General features: G+C 55.6%; 1 protein-coding gene across 1 annotated transcript in view; it reads left to right on the top strand.

Moving 5' to 3' along the window:
* The window catches only part of CASTOR2 (cytosolic arginine sensor for mTORC1 subunit 2), a 59,805-nt gene extending 44,627 nt beyond the window's left edge, over nucleotides 1–15,178 (top strand). Inside the window, exons 3-9 of the mRNA XM_023218662.2 lie at nucleotides 6,720–6,913; nucleotides 7,116–7,248; nucleotides 8,112–8,235; nucleotides 9,301–9,411; nucleotides 10,820–10,902; nucleotides 13,410–13,504; nucleotides 13,604–15,178. Coding sequence (XP_023074430.1) covers nucleotides 6,720–6,913; nucleotides 7,116–7,248; nucleotides 8,112–8,235; nucleotides 9,301–9,411; nucleotides 10,820–10,902; nucleotides 13,410–13,504; nucleotides 13,604–13,669 — 806 coding nt within the window. The 3' untranslated portion in view covers nucleotides 13,670–15,178. The remainder of the gene's footprint in view (nucleotides 1–6,719; nucleotides 6,914–7,115; nucleotides 7,249–8,111; nucleotides 8,236–9,300; nucleotides 9,412–10,819; nucleotides 10,903–13,409; nucleotides 13,505–13,603) is intronic.
* The last annotated feature ends 6,243 nt before the right edge of the window (nucleotides 15,179–21,421 follow it).

Raw genomic sequence — 21,421 nt, 5'->3', positions numbered from 1 at the left:
AAAAAAAAAAAAAAAAAGGAGTTCGAGGCCAGTCACAGTGGCTCATGCCTGTAATCCCAACACTTTGGGAGGCCAAGGTGGGCGGATCACGAGGTCAGGAGATCGAGACCATCCTGGCTAACACGGTGAAATCCCGTCTCTACTAAAAATACAAAAAAAATTAGCCAGGCGTGGTGGCGGGCGCCGATAGTCCCTGCTATTTGGCAGGCTGAGGCAGGAGAATGGCGTGAACCCGGGAGGCGGAGGTTGCAGTGAGCCGAGATCACTCCATTGCACTCCAGCCTGGGTGACAGAGCAAGACTCCATCTCAGAAAAAAAAAAAAAGGAGTTCGAGACCAGCCTGACCAACATGGAGGAACCCCGTCTCTACTAAAAATACAAAATTAGCTGGGTGTGGTGGTGCATGCCTGTAATCCCAGGTACTCAGGAGGCTGAGGCAGGAGAATCGCTTGAACCCAGGAGGTGGAGGTTGCAGTGAGCCGAGAGCACGACATTGCACTCCAGCCTGGGTGACAGAGCGAGACTGTCTAAGGACCCATTTTACAAGCGAGAAAGCAGACATTAACTTGCCCAGAGTTAGTGACAACCAAGCCAGGACGGAAAGTAGGGAAATGCTCTCAGGGCGTCTCTAGCCTAAATAAGGAGAAAGGGCTGCCGGAAAGTAATGTGAGAAGGCAGGGTATACCACCGTGTGTGGCCCAGGACTCGCGGGGGGCTGCGGCAGGATTTGGGGTGGGCCTAGGCACTGCAGTGTGAGGCTAGGAGGACAACTCTACACCCCTCATCTCCTTGGAGGCTCTGTTTCAGAAGGAGAGTTTAGTTTTAGTTTGCTTGCTTTTCTCAAGACAGTCTTGCTCTGTTCCCCAGGTTGGAGTGCAGTGGCGCAATCTCGGCTCACTGCAACCTCTACCTCCCGGGTTCAAGCAATTCTCCTGCCTCAGCCTCCTGAGTAGCTGGGATTACAGGAGTGCACCACCACACCTGGCTGCCTTTTTGTGTGTGTTTTTAGTAGAGACAGGGTTTCACCATGTTGGCAAGGCTGGTCTTGAATTCCTGACCTCAGATGATCGTCTCGCTTTGACCTCCCAAAGTGCTGGGATTACGGATGTGAACTACTGCACCTGAGCCACTGGGTAGTTTTTGGGGTTTTTTTTTCCTTTTTTTGTTTTGTTTTGTTTTGTTTTGAGACGGAGTCTCACTCTGTTGTCCAGTCCGGGGTGTAGTGGTGCGATCACAACTCACTGCAACCTCCGCCTCCTGGGTTCAAGCAATTCTCCTGCCTCAGCCTCCTGCGTAGCGGGGACTATAGGCGTGCAACACTATGCCCAACTAATTTTTGTATTTTTAGTAGAGACAGAGTTTCAAGTGTTGGCCAGGCTGGTCTCAAACTCGCGACCTCAAGTGATCCACCCACCTCAACCTTCCAAAGTTCCAAAGTGCTGGGATTACAGGCTTGAACCACTGCGCACGGCCCCACTGGCTAGTTTTTGTGTTTTTTTGTAGAGGAGTCTCACTGTGTTGCCTACGCTGGTCTGGACCTCCTGGCCTCAAGCGGTCCTCCCACCTTGGCCTCCCAGAGTGTGGGGATTACAGGCGTGACCCCAGGAAGAAGGATGCTGGCTGTAGCATGGGGAAGGAAGGCCGGTGCCCTGTCACCCTGTTCTGCAAACCTCCAGCGCGGCAGACATTGCTTCCCACGAAAGGGCCACTTCTGCCGCTCTTAACATGAGCCGGGGTGCGTGTTCACGGGCAGCTTTGACAGTTAGAAGCTAGCAGCTGGCCATGGTTCAGCGGACCTTGGGTCTTTCCTGGGAGGGCAGAGGATGGCTTGTAATTGACACTAACCAGCAGAGCGCCTTGTTCAGTGTGAATGTTGTTAAGGGATTCTTGGTCTGAGCACAGTGGCTCATGCCTGAAATCCCAGCCCTTTGGGAGGCTGAGGCAGGCAGATCACTTGAGCCCAGGAGTTCAAGATCAGCCTGGGCAACATGGCAAAGCCCCTTCTCTACAAACGATACAAAAATTAATCTGGTGTGGTGGCGCATGGCTGTGGCCCCAGCTACTCAGTGGGCTGCGGTGGGAGGATCACTTGAGCCTGGGAGGTTGAGGCTGCTGTGAGCCATGATTGTGCCACTGCACTCTAGCCTGAGTGACAGAGCAAGACCCTGTCTCAAAAAAAGAAAAAAAGAAGGTCTTGGCTCAGATGGATGCTGTATGTCTGTGTGGCAGACAGAGGGGTCGTACATGTGTATATCTGATTTTTTACGTGTGTGTGTCTGTGTGTGTCTGTGTGTGTGACTGAGTCTCGCTCTGTCACTCCGGCTGGAGTGCAGTGACACAATCTCTGCTCACTGCAACCTCTGCCTCCTGGTTCAAGCGATTCTCATGCCTCAGCCTCCTGAGTAGCTGAGATTACAGGCGCCCACTACCACGCCCAGCTAATATTTATATTTTTAGGACAGACAAGGTTTCACCCATGTTGGCCAGGCTGGTCTTGAACTCCTGACCTCAGGTGATTCCGCCTGCCTTGACCTCCCAAATTACTGGGATTACAGGCCTGAGTCACTGTACCCGGCCTCTTTTAAGTGTTTAATGAGCACCATTTGCAGCGCTAGGTGTCCTGACAGATTCAGAAAAATGTTAGAAGCCTCTGGGTAGTGGGTAGAAGCTTAAGACTTGGAGTTAGAGGGACCCAGTGCTCATCTGGTCTCCACATCACCAGCCCTCACCCTTCACAGTCCCCTTGCCTGTGAACTGGGGATAGCGGTACATCATTGTGGTCCATGCCACGCGTGGCAAGGCGTGGTCAGCAGGCGGTGACCAATCAAAAGGTAGAGAGGTGGTCAGGCAAGGTGGCTCACACCTATAATCCCTGGAATTTAGAAGGCCAAGGCAGAAGGATCGCTTGAGGCCAGGAATTTGAGACCAGCCTGGGCAACATCTCAAGACTCCATCTCCACAAAAAAATTAGAAATCAGCCAGGTGTGACGGCGTGTGCCTGAAGTCCCAGCCACTCGGGAGGCTGAGGTGGGAGGATCGCTTGAGTCTGGGAGTTTGAGCTGCAGTGAGCTGTGATTGCACCACTGCACTCAAGCCTGGGCAACAGAGCAAGACCCTGACGTTAACAAAAAACGAAGAAGGAAAGAAAAAGAGGTAGAGAGAGGAAGCTCGAACAAGAACTCCTGGCCTCCCCTCATGCTAAGATGGGAAGAGCTAGGTTCAGATGGCAACTCTGAAGCCTTCCCTGTGTGTGAATCTGGGCGAGTTGCTCCACAACCTGGAGCCTCCGTGTGTTTGTCTGTGACACGGGAGTCACTGCGCCCCCCTCTCAGTTCTGCAACTCCGCAGATGCTCAGTAAGCGCCCGGGAATTGTCAAGTTCATTCTGTGTATCCAGTAGCAGTGCACATCAGAACTCCCGCGTCTTCCTCCGAACTCTAGCCCGGAATCTGCCGTGTCAGGAAGCCAAGGTGCAAAGTAGCATCCCCGGCGGGGGTCACCTCTATATGAGGGTCAAGCCAGTAAAGGAGCTTGCATTTTGGTCAGAATGGATGCCAAGCCTCAGGGCCGGTGGTTCTTACTGCACCCTGCATCCAGCCCTGGCCGTGAGCACAAACCAGGGCTCACTGCACACCTGCATTTGGAGGGTCAGCCCTGTTGTTTAAAATAACAGCTGGGGCTGGGCACAGTGGCTCACACCTGTGATCCCAGCACTTTGGGAGGCCAAGGCGGGCAGATCACTTGAGGTCAGGAGTTCAAGACCAGCCTGCCCAATATGGTGAAACCCCATTTCTACTGAAAATACCAAAAAAAAAAAAAAATGAACCAGGCATGGTGGTATGCAACTGTAGTCCCAGCTACTCAGCGGGCTGAGACACAAGAATCACTTGAACCCAGGAGGCAGAGCTTGCAGTGAGCCAAGATCGTGCCACTGAACTCCAGCCTGGGTGACAGAGCAAGACACTGTCTCAAAAAAAAAAAAAAAAAAAAAGCAGTTCTGGGTTCCACCCAGGGCTGAGGCCGTGAGTAGGGCGGGTAGACCAATCCATCAGACAAGCTGCCTGCTTCTGGCCAGCTGCTGATTGACCTAAAATCCTCCAGCCAGCAGCAGCTGCTCTTCCCCCACACCCACGTTTCCAGCTGGTCTCAGGCCTGGGCTTCTCCCCAAGACCACTCTGGGAATCATCCAAACCTGCTGAGAGACTCCTAGGGGCAGAATCCTAGTTATGTAAGCACCCCCTCAGGGTGCACATATGCACCCCAGCACTTCACCGCCTCGGAGGCTGTATCAGCAACCGCTTCCGCTGGGGAGGACAGAGCCAGGATTGGCCCCTCGGAGCCCGAAACCTGTGCCTTTGATAAGAGATAGGCCTCCCACTCCTCAAGATTGGGGCTGCCTTTTCCCATTTCTGTGCAGCTGTCTGCCTCTCTAGCCACCCACTGGCTGACCACTGGTCCTTCTCAGCCAGCAGGACCAATGGGTTCCCTGGGCTGCGGTCACCATGGTGACTGGAGCTGGGCAGGTAGGAACAGCCATGGGCCTCGCTCAATTTCCCTCCTCTCAGGCCATCCTGCCTGCCAGCAGAGCCCAGCTCGCCTTTCCCCAGGAATCTTCATCATCACAGCTACCTTAGCTTGCCCATCTCTGAGCCCCTGTCTCCCTTTTTATCTATTTATTTTTTGAGACAGGATCTGGCTCTGTCACCTAGGCTGGAGTGCACTGGTGCAGTCATAGCTCACTACAGCCTTGACATCCTAGATTCAAGCGGTCCTCCCACCTCAGCCTCCCAAGAAGCTGGGACCACAGACATGTGCCACCATGCCTGGCTCATTTATTTTTTATTTACTTTTTTAGAGATGGGGTCTCGCTACATTGCCCAGGCTGGTCTCAAATTCCTGGCCTCAAGCAATCCTCCCACCTTGACCTCCCAAAGCAGTGGGATTACAAGTGTGAGCCGCTGCCTCCAGCCTCAGCCCCTCTCTTTTTAGCCCCCTGTTTTCTTAGGGACTTGGTACTTTTCATTTGATGCCTAAGACAGAGCCTGGGTTTTTGAGTCAGACCTGCACTGGAATCCTGGCTCTGTTATTTCCTAAGTGATCTTAGGCAAATCCCTGAGCCTTCCAGGGTTTCTGGACTGTTGAATGTTCAGTGAGCAAAATAACCCTGCTTTGGCCAGGCGCGGTGGCTCACACCTGTAATCCCAGCACTTTGGGAGGCCGAGGCGGGCGGATCGCTTGAGGCCAGGTGTTCGAGACCAGCCGGGCCAACATGGCGAAACCCCCTCTCTACTAAAAATACAAAAATTAGCTGGGCATGGTAGTGGGCGCCTGTAATCCTGGCTATTCGGGAGGCTGAGGCAGGATAATTGCTTGAACCAGGAGGCAGAGGTTGCGGTGAGCCGAGATAATGCCACTGCACTCCAGCCTGGGTGACAGAGTGAGGTTTCTTCTCAAAAAACAAAACAAAACCCTCCCTCCCTGTGGGTTGCAGTGTCAGAATCCACCTCCCTGTGCCGTGCCCCCTCCCCACTCAGGGCCTAGAACTGGCTGGGTTTAGGCAGGTGCCCGGTGATGTATGAAGAGTCCCGTGTGCAGCCTGGGCTCGAGTCTGCGGCTGTGTGTGGACACACACGTAGCGTGTGCCTGTGTCCCAAGTTCAGGGCTGCTCCGGGACTCTGTCTGCAGGACAGGGTGGAAGGGATGGCTCAGACATTTGGATTCTGGGTTTTCATGAGCTAGGTAAGGAGCCTTAGCCGTTGCTGCTGCTCTGGCCTCCCCAGCCTGCCAAAGTCAGTGCCAGCCCCCAGGACTTCCAGGCTCTCAGGAGGGACATGGGTGACAGTCACTGCCCCCCCATGATGCAGCATCTTCAGGGGCCCTCCTGGAGCTGCCTGTTCTTCCAGAGAAGCCCAACCTGCAGGGCTGGCTGAAGCGGGAAGAGAAACCCCAAAGCCCCACCCAGCCTTGTCCTGGCCTCCCCTCCACCCGGAGCCTCCCTAGGAGGTCTCCAGGAACCCAGTTTGAAAGCCAGTTGCACATGGGACACTGGGCGTGATGACAGCACCAGACCCACAAAAGGGGTGTAAGAACTAAAGATAAAGGCATTACCCACTACTGACACCATCGTTTTATGGCTGAGGAAACTGAGGCTCAGCTCAGATCAACCACTTGCCCGCGTGGCTCCCGCTCTGCTAAGCTGCCTGGGATGTCCTGTGTCATCTGAGGGCCTTCCCTGCCCAGTCGTCCCAGGAAGCAGCCTTTGATTCAAATCCCATCCTGTTGAAGGCCAGGCACAGTGGCTGATGCCTGTAATCCTAGCGCTTTGGGAGGCCAAGGCAGGAGGATCCCTTGAGATCAGGAGTTCGAGACCAGTCTGGCCAACATGGGAAAATGCCATCTCTACTAAAAATACAAAAATTAGCTGGGTGTGATGCTGCATACCTATAATCTCCGCTACTCAAGAATCACTTGAACCCAGGAGGTGGAGGTTGCAGTAACCCAAGATTGCGCCACTCCAGGCACTCCAGCCTGGCAACAGAACAAGACTCTGTCCCAAAAAAAAAAAAAAAAAAAAGTCCCATCCTGTTGGAAAGTGAGGCAAGGCACAAGGTGGAGCTGGCCCCAGAGCCTCACTCCTCACCTCTCTGGCCTGCCTTGTGCTGCCCTTGGGACAGCTGGAACCCTAGCAGTCATAGGGCTGCCTTCTGTGTCTCCCTCCAGAGCTGCCCTCCTCGGAGCACCTGAGTGTGGCAGATGCCACCTGGCTGGCCCTGAACGTGGTGTCCGGCGGTGGCAGCTTCTCCAGCTCCCAGCCCATCGGTGTGACCAAGATCGCCAAGTCAGTCATCGCCCCACTGGCCGACCAGAACATCTCTGTGTTCATGCTGTCCACGTATCAGACAGACTTCATCCTGGTGAGCCAACCGTCACAGGCACACCTTACACACTCACGCCAGCCTCACGCACACACACTCGTTCCCATCCCCCACCCCTTGCAGCCTCGCCCTTCCATGCTACTGCAGGGTGGGGGCAGAGTCTCAGGGTGAAAGGCCAGTGCCCCAGGCCCACATCCCCCAGGGCCACCAGGCACACACGGCCTCAACTTCTTGCCCCTAGGTGCGTGAGCGGGACCTGCCCTTTGTTACCCACACGTTGTCATCAGAGTTCACCATCCTGCGGGTCGTCAACGGCGAGACCGTGGCAGCCGAGAACCTCGGCATCACCAACGGCTTCGTGAAGCCCAAGTTGGGTGAGCTGGGGGCGGGGGTTTGTGCAGGAGAAACCTCACGAAGTTACCAGACCCAGCCGCAGACCAGCCTTGCTCTCAGCATGGGCTTCTGCCCACTGAGCATGAATGGAGTGCCAGGCAGAACAGGATGCAAAGGGCCTGGCGTGGTGGCTCATGCCTGTAATCCCAGCACTTTGGGAGGCCGAGGCAGGCAGATCACCTGAGGTCGGGAGTTCGAGACCAGCCTGACCAACATGGAGAGACCCCATCTCTACTAAAAATACAAAATTAGCTGGGTATGGTGGTACATGCCTGTAATTCCAGCTACTGAGGAGGCCGAGGCAGGAGAATCGCTTGAACCCAGGAGGCGGAGGTTGCAGTGAGCCGAGATCGTGCCATTGTACTCCAGCCTGGGCAACAAGAGCAAGACTCCATCTCAAAAAAAAAGAAAAAAAAAGAATGTGATGCAAAGGTCCTAGGCAGGCCCTGCTGCCATGTCTAGGAAGGGTGGCAGACGTGCACACAGACAGCAATGGCCAGAGGCCACTCCTGCTGCAGCCCAGGCGTCAGGGTGGGTTTTCCTGGGCAGGGACTGTGGTGTGGTGCTGAAGCCTGGAACACAGGTAGGAACGGAGCCAGGTGGTGCTGGTTGGGAAGGGCATCCCAGACAGCCAGCATAGCATGTGCAAAGGCCCGTGGGCCTGAGGGTGAGATGGAGAATCAGGACAGTGGTAATTGGTGGTAGAGGCTGGAGAAGCAGCAGTGACTAAGTCTCTCGGGGCCTGCGACTGAGCCCTCCCCAGCCCTCTTCCCAGGCCTTGCACCCACCCAAGCTGCTGCTTTCAGTCCCAGCCTCAGTGCCTGATATCTTTGTGCTCTTATAGTCCAGAGGCCGGTCATCCACCCACTGTCCAGCCCAAGCAACAGGTTCTGTGTCACCAGCCTGGACCCCGACACGCTGCCTGCTGTTGCCACACTCCTCATGGATGTCATGTTCTACTCCAATGGGTAGGGCCGCCTTGGGCATGAGGGGTCGCAGGGTGGGCTGGGGGAGACACGGCTCCGCCTAAGAGTCTTAGTCTGAGAGGGGAGGCTTTGCCAGGAGCTCATCTGAGGGAAGAGATACAGACCTGCCCCAGAGCTAGTCTGAGCGGGGAAACACGGACGACTCACCCTGGAGCTAGTCTGAGTAGGAAGGCAGGGACCCACCTCAGAGCTAGTCTGATGAGGGGGGCAAAGATCCGCCCTAGAGCTAGTCCACAGCTAGTCCGAGGCGGGGGACAAAGACCCGCCCCAGAGCTAGTCTAAAGGGGGAGACAAAGATCCGCCCCGGAACTAGTCTGAGTGGGGAGACACGGACCCACCCCGGAGCTAGTCTGAGGTGGGAGAGACAGACCCGCTCCAGAGCTAGTCTGAGGGGGGAGACACAGACCTACCCTGGAGCTAGTCTGAGAGGGGGAGACAGACCTACCCTGGAGCTAGTCTGAGGGGGGAGAGACGGACCTGCCTGAGGCTGAGGAGGAGACACAGCTCTACCTAAAAGCCCCAGTCTGAGGGGGGAGACATCCTACCATGGGAACCCCAAAATTTGGTGAAGCCCCAAAGACACACTGGGAGCTGTAACAAACTCCCCACTCCCCACTGAGCTCCAAGGACAGGCCCAGTCTGTTGAGGAGCTGAGAACTCAGATTGTTTTATTTGGTGAACGGCAGACATTGTGTCACTTCCCCAGCGGATGTTGTGAAGTTTAGGCCAACACGAGGTGGGGTGGGCCGGGGTCCAGCATGCTGACAGCCACCACAGCCTGTGCTCTGAGATGCGGGCAGACCCGGGAAGGGGCCCATGTAGCCTGCATGGGGGGCCGGCCGGGCCTCCAGCACTGCAAGGTGGAGCACGCGCCTCTGTGAATGCCGTGAAATCATCCCCGTTGCATAGCAAGCAGGATGAGAAGGACGCTGACCCAGGGTCACCCAGGTGGCATCAAAGCCTGGGCAGGGCCCAGCTTCCCTGGGCTGGTGTGAATGTGCAGGGGCCACAGGGGCCCCATCCTTACCAGCTGTCCCCGGTCCCCAGAGTGAAGGACCCCATGGCCACCGGGGATGACTGTGGCCACATCCGCTTCTTCTCCTTCTCCCTCATCGAGGGCTACATCTCCCTGGTGATGGACGTGCAGACGCAGCAGAGGTGAGCCAGGCCCCGGGGTGAACGTTCAACCCAGGGTGGGCCCCAGGATCTGGGGGGACTATGTGAGAGCACATCACCCACTTTGTCTTTTTTTCGAGACGGGGTCTCGCTCTCTCGCCCGGGCTGGGGTGCAGTGGTGCAGTCTCGGCTCACCACAACCTCTACCTCTCAGGTTCAAGCAATTCTGCTGCCTCAGCTGGGATTACAGGCACGTACCACCATGCCCAGCTAATTTTTGTATTTTTAGTACAGACAGGGTTTTGCCATGTTGGCCAGGTTGGTCTCGAACTCCGGACCTCAGGCGATCCGCCTGCTTCAGCCTCCCAAAGTGCTGGGATTACAGGCGTGATTTTTTTTGTTTTTATTTTTGTTGAGACAGGATCTTGCTCTGTCACCCATGCTGGAGTGCAGTGGCGCAATCGTAGCTCACTGCAACCTCTGTCTCCCGAGTTAAAGCAATCCACATGCTTTAGCCTTCTGAATAGCTGGGGCTACAGGTACCTGCCACCACACCTGGCTAATTTTTGTATTTTTTTTTATTTTTTGAGACGGGGTCTCACTCTGTCGCCCAGGCTGGAGTGCAGTGGTGCGATCTGGGCTCACTACAACCTCTGCCTCCCAGGTTCAAGTGATTCTCCTGCCTCAGCCTCCGAGTCTCTGGGATTACAGGCGCACACCACCATACCCTATTTTTTTTTTATTTTTTCTAGAGACAGGGTTTTACCATGTTGGCCAGGCTGGCCATGAACTCCTGACCTCAAGTGATTCACCCACTTCAGCCTCCCAGAGTGCTGAGATTACTGGTGTGAGCCACCGCGCCTGGCTGGGTTTTGTATTTTTAGTAGAAATGGGGCTTTGCCATGTTGACCAGGCTGGTCTCGAACTTCTGACCGCAAGTGATCTGTCAGCCTCGGCCTCCCAAAGTGCTGGGATTACAGGCGTGAGCCACCGCACCCGGCCACTTTGTCTCTAATAAACCCTCACCACAGCCCTTCATCGTAAGTGAACTGGCCCCCCAGCTCAGAGAGGTGCAGTGGTTGTCCGAGGTCCACTGTGGGGTGGTGGCAAAGTGGGGATTTGAACCGCAGCCCCGGTGCTATTTCTCCCTCAGCTTCCGCTCTGGGCCTGGGAAGAGGTGTCTAGACCAGCCTTAGCAAGGGTTTGGTCTTGTTCCAAAGCCCAGCCTGACATCACCTTCCCCATCTGCCTCCCCGCAAGATGAGGAGGCTGCTGGCCGAATGGGTCCAGGGTGTCTGGCAGGGATTGTCTTTGGAGGGTCCTGAGCTCTGCCCAACCCGCCCACCTGCCTGGCCAGCCCCATGCCTCGCCCGGGCTGGTGCACCAGCACGCCAAGGAGGGGGCGCAATTTACGTCAGCCTCGGGGATTCTTCTCTCGATCCTTTCGAAGGTTTCCTAGTAACTTGCTGTTCACAAGCGCATCCGGAGAGCTCTGGAAGATGGTCCGGATTGGAGGACAGCCCCTGGGGTTTGGTGAGTCCTGGGGGGATTGCACGGGGGACTGAGGGGAGCTGGCACTGCTGAGCTCACTCACATACATTGTCCGCGGTGACTCAGCCCCTGCTGGGGGGTACAGCTGGGGAGACTGAGGCTTGGGGAGCCTGAAGTTTCTGTTGCTCCCCAGGGTGTGGCAGGTGTACACAGGCCTCTTGGGGACAGGGGGGAGCAGGCTTCAATCAGAGCGCTTATATTTTGCCCCCTCTCGAAAATTAATATGTTGCTTATTATTAGAAAATGAAACAACTGGGCGCGGTGGTTCATGCTTGTAATCCCAGCACTTTGGGAGGCCGAGGTGGAAGGATCCATTGAGCCCAGGAGTTCTATACCAGCCTGGGAAACATAGCGAGGCCCTGTCTCTACCAAAAGTTTTAAAATTAGCCGGGCATGGTGGCCAGCGCCTGTAATCCCAGCTACTCAGGAGGCTGAGGCAGGAGAATTACTTGAGCCCAAGAGTTCAAGGCTGCAGTGAGCCATGATCATGCCATTGTACTCCAACCTGGGCGACAGAGCAAATCTTTGCTCTGAAAATTAAAAAAAGAGGCCGGGCGAGGTGGCTCGTGCCTGTAATCCCAGCTCTTTGGGAGGCCAAGGCAGGTGGGTCACCTGAGGTCAGAAGTATGAGACCAGCCTGGCCAACATGATGAAGCCCCGTGTCTACTGATAATGCAAAAAATTAGCCAGGCATGCTGGTGTGCGCCTGTAATCCTAGCTACTCAGGAGGCTGAGACAGGAGTATTGCAAGAACCCAGGAGGTGGAGGTTGCAGTGAGCCAAGATCATGCCGTTGCACTTCAACCCGATAACAGAGCAAGACTCTGTCTGAAAAAATAATAATAAATTAAATTTAAAAAAGAATAAATTGGGGCTGTGATAAAAATTAAAGAGAAAAAAAAAATCACTACTTAGTTCCACAGCTCAAAGATAATAGCTGCTGGCAACTTTTTAACGTGTTTTCTTCATATAAATACATGTAATTGTCAGACATCTCCCAGAGAGTCTGACACCCACCACTTTACCCCTAAATGCCTCACGTTTTCTATCCTGGGAAGAAGCACTTTCTCCTGTATAACCACAATGACAGGATTCCACAGGAGAAAATTGTCAGTCATTCCCTCAGACTCAGTCTTTCCTCTGTTTCCACAATTGTCCAGACAGTGTCTTTGGTGGATAGCATTTTTTTTTTTTTTTTTTTGAGATGGAGTCTCGCTCTGTCACGGCCCAGGCTGGAGCACAGTGGCCGGATCTCAGCTCACTGCAAGCTCCGCCTCCCGGGTTTACACCATTCTCCTGCCTCAGCCTCCCTAGTAGCTGGGACTACAGGCGCCCGCCACCTCGCCCGGCTAGGTTTTTTTTTTGTATTTTTTTTTAGTAGAGACAGGGTTTCACCGTGTTAGCCAGGATGGTCTCGATCTCTTGACCTCATGATCCGCCCGTCTCAGCCTCCCAAAGTGCTGGGATTACAGGCTTGAGCCACCGTGCCCGATCTGCCTTTTTTTTCTTTTTGAGACAGGATCTTGCTCTGTCACCCAGGCTGAAGTGCAATAGCACAATCTTGGCTCACTGCAGTCTTCGCCTCCCGGGTTCAAGTGCTTCTCCTGCCTCAGCCTCCCTAGTTGCTGGGACTATAAGCATGCACCACCACACCCGGCGAATTTTTATATTTTTAGTAGAGATGGGATTTCACTATGTTGGCCAGGCTGGTCTCGAACTCCTGACCTCAGGTGATCCACCCGCTTCAGCCTCCCAGAGTGCTGGGATTACAGGCATGAGCCACCACGCCCAGCCAAGGTGCTACACTTTTAAACAGCCAGATCTCATGAGAACTTACTGTCACAAGAACAGTACCAAGAGGATGATGCTAAACCATTCATGAGCAATCCACCCCCATAATCCAGTCAGCTCGCACGAGGCCCCACCTCCAGCACTTCAGATTACAATTGGAGGATTTGGGCAGAAACACAAAGCCAAACTATGTCACTGGCCAGCTCTTGGATGGGGGACATCTGGGTTAAGCCTTCAAGAGGGATGGGGATGGCGAGTGGGAGGCCGGGCGCGGTGCCTCATGCTTGTAATTCCAGCACTTTGGGAAGTTGAGGTGGATGGATCACTTAAGGTCAGGAGTTCGAGACCAGCCCGGCCAACATGGTGAAATCCCATCTGTACTAAAAATACAAACAAAATTAGCTGGGCGTGGTGGTGCACGCCTATAATCCCAGCTACTTGGGAGGCTGAGGCACGAGGATTGCTTGAACTCAGGAGGCGGAGGTTGTACTGAGGTGAGCTCACGCCAGTGCACTCCAGCCTGGGTGATGGAGCAAGACTGTGTCTCAAAAAAAAAATAAAAGGGATGGCAGATGGGAATCTCTAGGAGGATGGTGGGTGCAGGGTAGGCAGTGCCCACTGAGGGTAGAGGCTGAAGAGCCACATAGGCAAGGGTAGCCAGGTTACACAGAGGCTAAGGACGGTCTCCCCTATCCCTAGATGAGTGTGGCATCGTGGCCCAGATCTCGGAGCCCTTGGCCGCTGCGGACATCCCAGCCTACTACATCAGTACTTTCAAGTTCGATCATGCACTCGTGAGTGTCCAGACCCAGCCCCCTCCAGGGCAGGGCCGGGGTGGGGAAGCGGGTTCCTGGGCTCACGGGCAGGCATCTGCCTCCTCTGCCCCCGCACAGGTCCCAGAAGAGAACATCAATGGTGTCATCAGTGCCCTGAAGGTCAGCCAAGCAGAGAAGCACTAGAAGGACCTCTTCTGCTCCTCCCTGCCGCCGCCCAGGCCCAGCCCTAACCCCGAAGATTGATCTTGCAGTATTTCTCTACAGACTGGAAAATCGGCCTGGGGACCCTGAGAAAGGGGCCTCTCCGGGAGACTCCGTCGATTGCCAATCGCTCCAGGCCAGGGGCCCACACCAAGGCCTCCCCATGCCCTCCTGCCTTCCCAGAGCCCGCCAGGCCCTCCAGAGGACGACCTTTCTCTTCCCCGCCTCCCCACCCCAGAAAATGCTTTCGGAGGCCCAGGGAGCTTGTGAGCTGATGGGCCTTTTCATCTGGCCTCACCCATGGCCGGGGCAGATGCCGAGGGAAGCCGGTCCCTCCGAGACACCGGCGTGCCAGCTGTCATGTCACCTTGCAGGGCTGGAGCTGGCAGGGTGGGGCCGAGTTTGGGGCGCCCGGGAGGGTTTGGGGGTGAGTACTGGGGTCACTGGTCTCTGCTTCCATCAGCTCAGGGCTGGTTCCCTCAGAGTGGAGGCCAGCGCGGCCCCCTCAGGTCATCGGGGCTGGTGAGGCTCAGACCGGAGCCCAGGTGGGATCCTCGAGCTGGGAAGGACCCAGACTCCCCCTGTACCTCACCTGCCAACCACAGGGCCTGGGCCCGACTCCCAGCAAGACTGCCAAGAGGGCCCTGTCCAGACCCTCCCCCACAAGCACCCAGTCCTTGGGGGGAGGAGGGAGGGTCCCAGGAGACCCACCAGCCTGGAGCACCAGCTCCTGTCCCCTCGGCTCTCCCTGGACCAGACTTGGGCAGGTAGAGCCTCAGCTTCCCCCAGCAGGGACATCCCTGGCTTTCCGGGCCTGGGGTCTCTTAGGTGGTGTCCCACCTCCCCAACAGACGACTAGACCAGCATAGGACTCCCCGCCGTCCTCCTCCCTCGCGTGCCCCCAACTCACCTGCCTGCCCGCCCGCCCCTCGGTCGGGGGCTGTGGCATTCATGAGTACTTGACCCAGGAGGCAGCTTAACTGAGCCTTAATAGAGAAAACCATACTTTGTTTTAGTTTTTTATTTAATGTATTTGCACCCAGGCTGCTGTTGGCGGTAGTTTCTGTTTGGCCAGGATAGGACCTATTTGAGTTCTGTCAAGGGGGCCTGGAGGCTCCGTGTCACTAGGCTGGTGGTCTGTGGCTCCAGGGACAGGCATAGGGGTGGGGAGATGTCACAGGAGCCTTGGCCCTGTCTTCTGAAGGGAAGCTGGGAGCAGAGATTTGTTGCAAGACGCTGGAGCCGCTGGCAGCCCACATAGGAGCCCCCCAACCAGCTGTGGTTCTGTCTGAGCACCGGAGGGGGGGAGGGAACCCGAGGGCCATGGGGAGGTGGACAGCCAGGTGGCAGGCCAGCTCACTGTTCATGTCCAGGGGGCATGGGGTTAGCCCGGGTGTCCCTTCTAGTGGGGTGGTTTTCTGGATGAGGAGGACCAAGGGCCCCTGTGGCTTTAGCTCTGGCAGTTGAATTGTGCTTTTTTTTTTTTTTTGAGATGGGAGTCTTGCTGTGTCGCCCAGGCTGGAGTGCAGTGGCACGATCTTGGCTCACTGCAACCTCCTTCTCCCAGGTTCAAGTGATTCTCCTGCCTCAGCCTCCCGAGTAGCTGGGATTACAGGCACGCACCACCACACCTGGCTAGTTATTGTGTTTTTAATACAGACAGGGTTTCGTCACGTTGCTCAGGCTGGTCTTGAACTCCTGAGCTCAAGTGATCCGCCTGCCTCGGCCTCCCAAAATGCTGGGATTACAGACGTGAGCCACCGCACCCAGCCAAGTTGTGCTGTTTCTGAGGTCGGAGGAGATGGGATATTTTCTAGTCCTGGCAAAGTGCTCCCCACTGCTCTGAGCTGAGTGGGACCCTTTGTGCCCTGGAAGCCCACCAGATAGAGAAGCTGTTCTTTAAGATCCTTGTGGGTGTTCGGGACCCATCACATGAATTAGAAACCAACTTTTTTTTTTTTTTTTTAAAGTTAATTCGTTTTGCACAAAACTCCAAAACAAAACTCGTACATTACTGGTCCCAAAAGGGAGGCGGCCGAGTGGGGCAGGGCTGCGGTGAAAGCTCTGAGTCCCCTTTCTGACCTTGCAAGGCCTTGATTTTCCTTTCTGTCATTTCCCCCTGACGGTGTCATTTCTCTGCCTTTCCTTCCCGCCGTGCAAGTGTGTCGGCCCTGTGACCCCAGAGTCGTGTGTCCCCTAGACTTCCTAGGACGTATCTATTGTACACACCTATAAATACTGTGTTTTATGTTGATAGAGATATATACTGTAAATAGCATATATACTTGAGCAATATATATGTTAATATATACTGTGTGCGCAGTCCGTGGACACAGCTCCCTGCTGTGTGTGCACACGTGTGTGGGCGTGACGGCCTCCACCCCGCGCCATCTGCCATGCACGCGGGCACATGTGAGCCACCATATATTTTTAATTCAAGTATATAGGCAATACGATTATTACAGAAGCTGACGGGTTCCCTCAGACCTGACTGGAGAGAACAAAGCCAGCAGCTCAAAGAGCCTGCGACACGGGACGTGGGATGGGTGCTGAGAGCCCGCTGTGGCGTGGGTCATGCCTCCCGCAGCCCGCTTTCCCCAGCCAAGGTCCCTGGGTACCCTTGTTTATTTGGGGGGACGTTGATCCCATGGGAGGAGTATTTGGAATTTCGTGCTTTTAATCAGAATACCCCCTCTCCCCTGCCCCCCACCAGCGGCCTCACCCTGAAGACCTGGGCCTGCTGAACGGGCCACACGCTGCCTGCATCCTGCCTCCGTGGGTGGCAGTTTTTACACAGGTGGCTTATCTGTTTTTTTGTTGTCGTTTTTTGTAACCTGCAAGCTTAGAAATCTCAGGTTCTGCTCCCGGGGCTCCTCCTCGGGACTGGCCTCGTGTAATGGAGAAAAGCACGCATGTCGGGGCGCGCCGTGGCCAGGGTATGGCTCTCCGCCCTGGCTGGCTCTGCAGGGGTGGTCCCTGCTCCAGCCCGATCCACGGGAGCTGCCCCCCGGGGACCCTGCTCCTCGGTCACAGGGGGCCGCTTTAGTTTTCCCGTCCCCATCCTGCTCGTGTAAAGCTTGGTTGATCTTCTCGGCGTTCTGTGTGTAGTGTAGTTTTGGTTTGGTCTCCACAGCTCTTCGCGAGTGGGGCGTGAGTGTGATTTTTCCTAGGCAGGGGCCGTCTGCCCTTGTCCCCCAGCCATCTCCTGGTCTGCTGGGTGGGAGCATCTCTCCAGGCCCCAGACCCCAGTTGGAGGTGCGTGTGTTTCTCAGAGGGGCTCCATCCGCAGTTGCATGGAACTCTGTACCTATTTGCTGTCCATCCCTCGGAGGTAATCAGAGGAGTGGGCCCGTTATCTTGGTGCTGGCGGATGGGGCAGGTGCCTGGCGGGGAGGAAGAGGGCTCTCCATCCATGATGTGGATTTTTTTGTTTGTTTCTGAGATGGAGTCTTGCTCTGTCGCCCAGGCTGGAGTGAAGGGGCACGATCTCAGCTCACTGCAGCAACCTCCACCTCCTGGGTTCAAGCGAGTCTTCTGCCTCAGCCTCCCGAGTAGCTGGGAATACAGGCGCCTGCCACCACGCCCGGCTCATTTTTGTATTTTTAGTAGAGACGGGGTTTCACCATGTTGGCCAGGCTGGTCTTGAACTCCTGACCTCAAGGGATCCACCCGCCTCGGCCTCCCAAGGTGCTGGGATTACAGGCGTGAGACACCGTGCCTGGTCTCGTGGAATTTCTAGGGCCGAGCAGGTGACCCTGGGGCTGCCACTTGGGCTCCTGGAGTGTGTGTCTTGGCCCCTATGTGGTTCTCCAGTAGGAAAAGCTCAGACAGGCTCAACCCCACCCTCTTCCCTTGCTGCACACTGAGTACCAGTGGGAACTGAAGGATGGGGAGGAACAGAGCAGTGACCACCCCCTCCCTGCCACTGATAAGTTCTGCCTCGTTGTGGGGCTCCCCTGGTTTCCAAGACACCCCTTTTTCCCTCATTCCCTCATCCTGATCCAGCGAAGATCTGGGCATTGCTGACTCTGCACCTCCTTCCTCCATGGGCATCTCTAGGACCGCCCCCCTTCAAGGGGCACTGCCCATGCCACCGTCCTCAGCCCAGGGCATGCATCCGAGCTAGAGAGGTTTGCAGGCCTGACCCCGGTAGCCTCCCATCCCCAAGATTCAGAGGCGGGGACCCAGAGCCTCACTCCAAACCACCGGCATTCTCACCTCCAGGCACCAGGCTGTTGGTAGGAAAGGAAGGAGCTGGGAGATCAGAGGCTCCCAGTGTGGCCTCCGGAAGCAGCAGCATAGCCACAGTGACATTTGTTTAGCAGGAGGAGGCTTGGTCTGGAGGGGCTTGCCCCTCTGAGGTGACAGAGGATGCCCTGGAGGTCAGGAGAGAAGACTGGGAAGACAGGAAGGGCCAGGCCCCTGTCAAAGCCCAGGGCACTATTTGCCTGGTCATCTTCAAAGGTGAACCCCAACCCCCTCCCACCAGCCCCCTCCTCCTGGCCACATTTTCCAGGGATCCCTGGGGAGTCCTAAGGCCACCCTGGGCCCCTTTCTGAGCCTTGAGATCTGGATGTGGGGACAACCAGGGCTTTTCCCAGCCCCAGCTAAGAGAGGGGGCTTTAAGGCAAGAGCTCCCCAGCCCTTGCCTTAAGGGGGGGGGGGGGGGGGAGCTTAGGGCGGCCTGTGTGCTGGGAGGGGGACCCACCCTGTCACCTAGGCTGGAATGCAATGGTGCGATCTCAGCTCGCTGCAACCTCTGCTTTCCAGGTTCCAGCGATTCTCCTGCCTCGGCCTCCCAAGTAGCTGGGATTACAGGCACCTGCCACCACGCTTGGCTAATTTTTGTATTTTTAGTAGAGATGGGGTTTCGCCGTTGGCCAGGCTGGTCTCGAACTCCTGACCTCAGGTGATCCGTCCACCTTGGCCTCCCAAAGTGCTGGGATTACAGGTGTGAGCCACCGCGCCCAGCCAATGGGATTTTTGACACCACTTCCTGAGTGAAGCACTTTGCATGGGGATGGGAAGAAGCACCCCCGACCTTCTAACCCGCTCCGAGCAGGCCTGGAGCAGTGGAGACAGTGAATGGTGTAATAGGCAGAGCCTGAGTGAGGCCGGTGGGCTTCTCCAACAGAGAAAATACATTGGCTTTGGGTACCATGCTGAGGGAGGGGGTTAGGCCTGGCGGGGGCCCATTCAAAGGAGGCCAGGCCTGGTGGCTTAGGACTGTCATCCCAGCATTTTGGGAAGCCAAGGCAGGAAGAGAGCTTGAGGCCAGGAGTTCAAGACCAACCTGGTCAACATAGCAAGACCCTGCCTCTACAAAAAATAACAAGAGGCCCCAGGGAAGGAAGCCAGCCAGGTGCAGCCTGGAGCAGAGGCAGGAGCCTGAGGCCTGAGCCCTGGCATCCGGGGGCAGCCTGGTGGCCGAGAGCTTGTGGCTGTCGCTACAAGGGAAGAGGAGCTATGGAAATTGGAAGTGCAGGGCGGCCTGTGTGCTAGGAGTGGGGACACGGGTCTGGGTGGTTTGTGCACACGCGTGTGCATGTACGTGTGAGCGCGGATGTGTTCCTATGCATTAGAGTGTGTGTGCGTGCACGCGTGCCGAGCCCACACCTGAGATAATGGGACTGGCTCTTGGAGTTTTTTGAGTTCTCAGTAGCAGTCTTGCTTTCGGGCCTCGAGTGCAGAAATTAGGTGAGTGAGGTTAGGACTCGAATGCAGGCCCTGGCTCCAGGGGAGAAGGTGGGGCATCTCTGGTAGGATGGCCTCACCCCACTTGTCAGAACTACTCTGGAGGTGGACAAAGGTGTCAGGAACAGTTTGAGCAGTTCTGGCTCAGGGTCATTCATGAGGTTGCTATTGTCCGAAATCTTAGCTAAGGATTGGAGGATGCACTTCTGAGTTAGGCCTGGCTGAACGCAGGAGGCCTCAGTCCTTCCCCATGTCGGCCAACCCACGGGGCTGCTTGAGTGTCCCCACAATATGGCGCTCAGCTTCCCCCAGAGCAAGAGATTCAAAGGTCCAGGGTAGAAGCCGAAGTGTTATTTTTATCCCTAGCCTCAGAATTCACACGTTGTTGCCTCCACCATGCTCTGGTGTGATACAGCCCAGCTCTGACTTGAAGGGACTGGGGCTGCCCGTGCTGACTCTCCAAAGGTCCATCCTGAAGATGGTGTTCACAGGGAGAGTTTGTGGGGGCCGGCGCTCCCTCATCTACTGGGGCTCATTCTGGAAGAAGGACCAGAAGAATTGGAGACCCCCGCCCCTCACCCAACTTTGGAGGTGGCAGAGTGAACAGCAGACCAAGTTCAGGTCCCAAGACAGGCCAAGGCCAATGCGGTTTCCCTTCCACTGCCTCAGTTTACCTGTATTCAGAAGCCGGTCCAGGAGGAGTTGAGCAGAGTTCCCTCTAAAGGAGTAGGGGGCTGATAACAGTCCCAAGCCCTCCTCTTTCTCTATGCCAAAATCATTTCCGTTATCCTGAGATGGGGGTGATTGGATGAATGGTGTACTGAGGGACCTCTGCCCTGCCCAGAGCCCCCCATCGTAGTGGGGACAGGGGACTTCCTGCCCACGGCCCCCTCCAGCCCTCACCTGGCTTGCCCGGGTCACCAGCAGCAGCAGCAGCGGCGTTTTGTCGGTCCCAAGATCTGGGTGAAGGGGAGAACCCACCATCTTATCCCTACCCGCCGGGGCCCTCAAGCTTATTTTCTTGTTGAAGAAACACAAAACCCTCGAGATTCATGTACTGTATGTTGGAGAGAAAAAAAATTACCTAATGTTCCCCCAAAAAAGACAGTATATTTTGTACTTTGTAAAGTGTTAATTAAAATGAAAAGAAAAAAAAAAAAAACGATGCTGGCTGGTGGCTGTCTGGTTTTTTGCTGATGTAGCCAGAACCTGGTCTCATCTCTTTCTCCTCCACACTGTGGTCGGGGGAACACAGACCAGGGGTTAGAGGCGGGTAGAAAAACACGCAGAATCTGAGGAAGGGCCCCCAGAGCCAGAGGGGTTGTATTAGTTACCTGAGCTGCAAAACAAATTGCCCCAAACTTAGCAGCCTAATATGATCATTATTTATGGATCACATTTTCTGTGGGTCAGGAATTCGGGAAGTTTGGCTGAGCGATTCTGGCTCAGAGTCACTCATGAGGTTGCCATTGTCTGAAATCTTAGCTAAGGACTGAAGGATGCACTTCTAAGTTAGGCCTGACTGTAGGCAGGAGGCCTCAGTCCTTCCCCAGGTCGGCCAACCCACGGGGCTGCTTGAGTGTCCCCACAATATGGCGCCCGGCTTCCCCCAGAGCAAGAGATGCAAGGGTCCAGGTTAGAAACCAAAGTGTTATTTTTATTCCTAGCCACAGAATTAACACACCATTGTTTCCATCATGCTCTGGTGTGATACAACCCAGCTCTGATTTGACATGGGAGGGAACTACGTAAGTGGGTAGAAAGCAGGAGGTCAAGATGACTGGGGGCCATCTCGGAGACCAGCTACTATGCCCAGCATCTCCACCCAGACCTTGGGCAGAGGCAGGCCTGGGAGTTGGGGGCAGTGCGGGGAAGAAGTTGGACAGGGCCTTTCTGATGGTAGGGGAAGGTCAGGGGCTGGTTGCCCAGCCGAAGGGTCTCTGACCCAAACCTAGAGCCCTGCCACGGACATCACAACAACAGGTAAGTTCCAGAAGCCCAGGAGCTGATGCCTCCAGATTAGATACCCTGCGGGCAGGA

Source organism: Piliocolobus tephrosceles, chromosome 8 (assembly GCF_002776525.5).
Source record: "Piliocolobus tephrosceles isolate RC106 chromosome 8, ASM277652v3, whole genome shotgun sequence".
In the NCBI taxonomy this organism is placed as follows: domain Eukaryota; kingdom Metazoa; phylum Chordata; class Mammalia; order Primates; family Cercopithecidae; genus Piliocolobus; species Piliocolobus tephrosceles.
This window is presented reverse-complemented; position numbering and strand designations above follow the sequence as displayed.